This window comes from Sprattus sprattus (assembly GCF_963457725.1).
Source record: "Sprattus sprattus genome assembly, chromosome: 10".
In the NCBI taxonomy this organism is placed as follows: domain Eukaryota; kingdom Metazoa; phylum Chordata; class Actinopteri; order Clupeiformes; family Clupeidae; genus Sprattus; species Sprattus sprattus.
The window spans coordinates 8409997-8413348 of NC_137908.1; the positions used below are offsets into that span (position 1 = coordinate 8409997).

The window sequence follows — 3352 nt, forward strand, 5'->3', positions numbered from 1 at the left end:
CATTTTAAAATGGTGTCAAAATGATTTCATTTGCATGTACTCCTAATATAAATAACCAGATGTAAAGTTTCTTTAAAAACTTTCTGAGTGAGATATAAAGAATAGTGCGCTTTAAACCTTGAAGCCTATTCTTGAGTCAATAAAGCTGTAGTACAGTTGAGATTACCTTCACATCCTCATCATTAGACTCAACATTCTCTGAAGTGCATCTTCTTAATCAAAACGTATGTTGTGCTAATGATATAGAGTTTAAGTATGGCATAATAACATGTCCAAGAAATCTGACAATGATTGTGATTATATGACGTGTGAAAGAGCTTTCTGGATGTTGTGCAGTAAGAAGAGAATGTTTTGTAGGCAGCTCAGGGTCGTGAACCTCTGTTCCCATCCTCCAAGGACACCTCTGCAGCTGAGCCTCAGTGTGGCATTGACAAAGTGAAGCTATATTTCAGTTTTCTTTTCAGTTATTTCATTGCTTTTCCTGCTTACGATAAAAAAAAGTCCAAGCCGATAAAGAGCACCTGAGGGTCAGGGTTTGCCGCCAGGCTTGCCTTTCCAAATTCTCAAACCTCAGCCTTGAATGTCCTCCTGATGATTTCCGCTCACATGTCTTGCCATTGGAAAATTCTCACAGAAAATAAATAAAAAGATTTTTTTTTTATGAGCAAAAAATGAATGAAAAATGACAGAAGGACCTGCACCATTTACGATGCAGAGGTCATATTTTCTCTCTAGGCCAGTACTAATCAGTCTCTTTGAAACCTGTATTCAGAGATGCTGTCCTTGAATATGGTCTGTTCACAAGATTTGTGATTGTGTTGATCTGCATTTGTATTGGATCAACCTGAACAGAGTGGTGGACAGCAACTGGCTGACGTGTAGCCATCCTAACAATAAGAATGGCGTGGCTCTGTCATATTGTGCTTCACGTTGCTTGGAGCCTTTCCCTTTTTTTCCCCACTACTTCAGGCGATGCTGATACGAGTGACTCAAGTCTGAATGGCAAGCGGCACTTATAAATGTTCCTCTGCCCACAACACAGGAGTCTAGAGGCCACCTCTTGCTTCAGTTGTCTTTGGGGTACTGGCAAAAATTCCCATACACTTGTGCGCACACACACACACATTCACCCTTATCAAACTCAATCTGTGTACTCGAGAGGCTCAAGAGATTTCGGTAATTTCATTTGGAACTGCTTCACGTCATGAAGTCAAGAGTTTTCCTTCTTCTCTACCTACTCCTGGTCTCCTTCGCGTCTCCGGCGGTCATTACTGGGGTAAGTGGAAACAAAAGGATCAGGGCTATCGAAAGGTTACTTAGTTACTTATGGATTTTATACCCAAAACATTTATTTTTTTTAAATAATGATGTGATTTGTGTCCATTGCTTGTGTCCATAACATATGGGATTTATTACCTCAACTCCTTGATGAGAATTCAGGGAATTCTAAGAAATTGCTCTGACAAATAACATACTTTTCTTAACATTGGTTATTGATAAAAAAATGTGTTTATTTTAGAAATTCTATTGCTCTTGTAAGCAAATTGCATTCAGTGATGTTATCATTCCCAATGGAACCCAGGTGAATGTTCTGAAAAGCTTTCACAAAATATCTGTTTCTCATTTTTCAAGACAACAAAGGTTTTGGTGATTGACACTGCATTAAAACAGTAATTATGGAGGTTTCTTAAACTAGATTCAATTATTTAAACATATTGGATATTGTCAGAAATTGTTTTTGCCAACAGGTGGACAAGAACAGAGTATACCTAAAACAACTTTTTTATTCTTTTTATATAACTTATAATTTAAATATTCTTAGGCATGTTACTTTCTAGAACACTCACCACACAAAAGACCTTTTCAACCACCATTATTTTCATCATAATCTTTTTTATTTTCATAATTAAAATATTTTGAACATTTGGCATTTTTCAAGCCGCACATTTTCTCTCTCGTTGTTTTCAACAAGACTCTGGAAATCCTGCAACGCTGTCGCTGAAATGCTTTTTTTTTTCTCAGCTGAACTGTATAACCAGTTTTGTGTAATCTCCCTAGGATGATTCATTAATCACAACACTGATCAAATCGGTCAACGTTATAAATAATTCATGCGTAGCCGCTGTTGGCCCTGTTCTCTCTAATGAGAGGTGTGGGCCCGTCCAGCAGCAGTATTATGGAAGGTGCTGTCAGGATTGTGCAGACACATAGAGACTCTAATGGAGATTGAGGCTCCGCTCCGCTATGAAAACGAGAGAAAGCGGCCTCCTTCGCGAGCCTGTCACACCGCATCAGCCCCGGAGCTCTCGGCTCTTGACAAACCTTCAAAAAACAATGGCAGAAAAGTTTCTTCTCCTGCCACCTTCACTGACGGTGCTCCTCAGGGACGTGCACAGGAGTGTGCCAAGGTTGCTTGGGCAACTGCCCGTTTGCCCTCTTCGACTGAAGTTGCCCCTCCGAATATATATATATATATATGCGATCAGATGACGATCGTGTCAGCCGTGGTTAGTGACAGTTTAAAATGATATTGTGAAAATTTGCGATTACATGACGGGGCGTGGCAGCTGCGGTGAAAAAAATATTGTGTTGCCCCTTTTTTCCAGGGCAGAGCAACTGCCCTTCAAAATTCCTGTGCACGTCCCTGGTGCTCCTGCTTACTGTTCACTGGTGGTGTCTCCACGGCAGGCTTGCGAGAGGGATGCTCAGTGCGGGGGAGGCATGTGCTGTGCGGTCAGCCTGTGGATCCGGGGCTTGCGTATGTGCGCGCCCATGGGCCGAGAGGGAGACGACTGCCACCCTATAAGTCACAAGGTGAGCAGAGGGCTCTGGCGCCATCCCTCTCACACCCTTCACACCCTTATCAATGATCCGCCCCAAACCTCCTGCTATGCCACAGTGCATTAAGTGATACCCTGGAACATGCATTCTTATTTCCCCAGGAATATGATTGTTATGAAAGGGTGTGGCACGTTATGCTGGCATTCATATTGCTCATACCAGCACCATTCCACAACTGCATATGTGTGCCCACTGCATACCAGGATCTTTAGAAACGTAGTACCATGAGTAGAGCATCACTACAAACATTCTTGTTTTTTTGTGACCTTTGTAGCATCGTGATTTGCGAATATGACTGCGTCACACAACCTTTTTTAGTGTCAACTGTTCCAGTCAAGTAACATTATGTCTCTGTCTCTAGGTGCCCTTCTTTGGGAAAAGGCTGCACCACACGTGCCCCTGCCTGCCCAACCTGGCCTGCATTAGCACTGAAGACGGCAACTTTGCATGCATGTCACCATATAAGAGTATGGACTTTGAAAAAGACATATTTTATTTTGATAAAATGTAA

At 41.8% G+C, this 3352-nt stretch overlaps 1 protein-coding gene across 1 annotated transcript; it reads left to right on the plus strand.

Moving 5' to 3' along the window:
• Nucleotides 1-1204: 1204 nt before the first annotated feature.
• On the plus strand, nucleotides 1205-3352 carry prok2 (prokineticin 2; the record flags this gene model as incomplete). Its single annotated transcript, XM_080846744.1, has 3 exons — nucleotides 1205-1276; nucleotides 2689-2814; nucleotides 3203-3352. 3 exons carry the CDS (start codon nucleotides 1205-1207, stop codon nucleotides 3350-3352), a joined length of 348 nt encoding a protein of 115 aa, XP_080702870.1.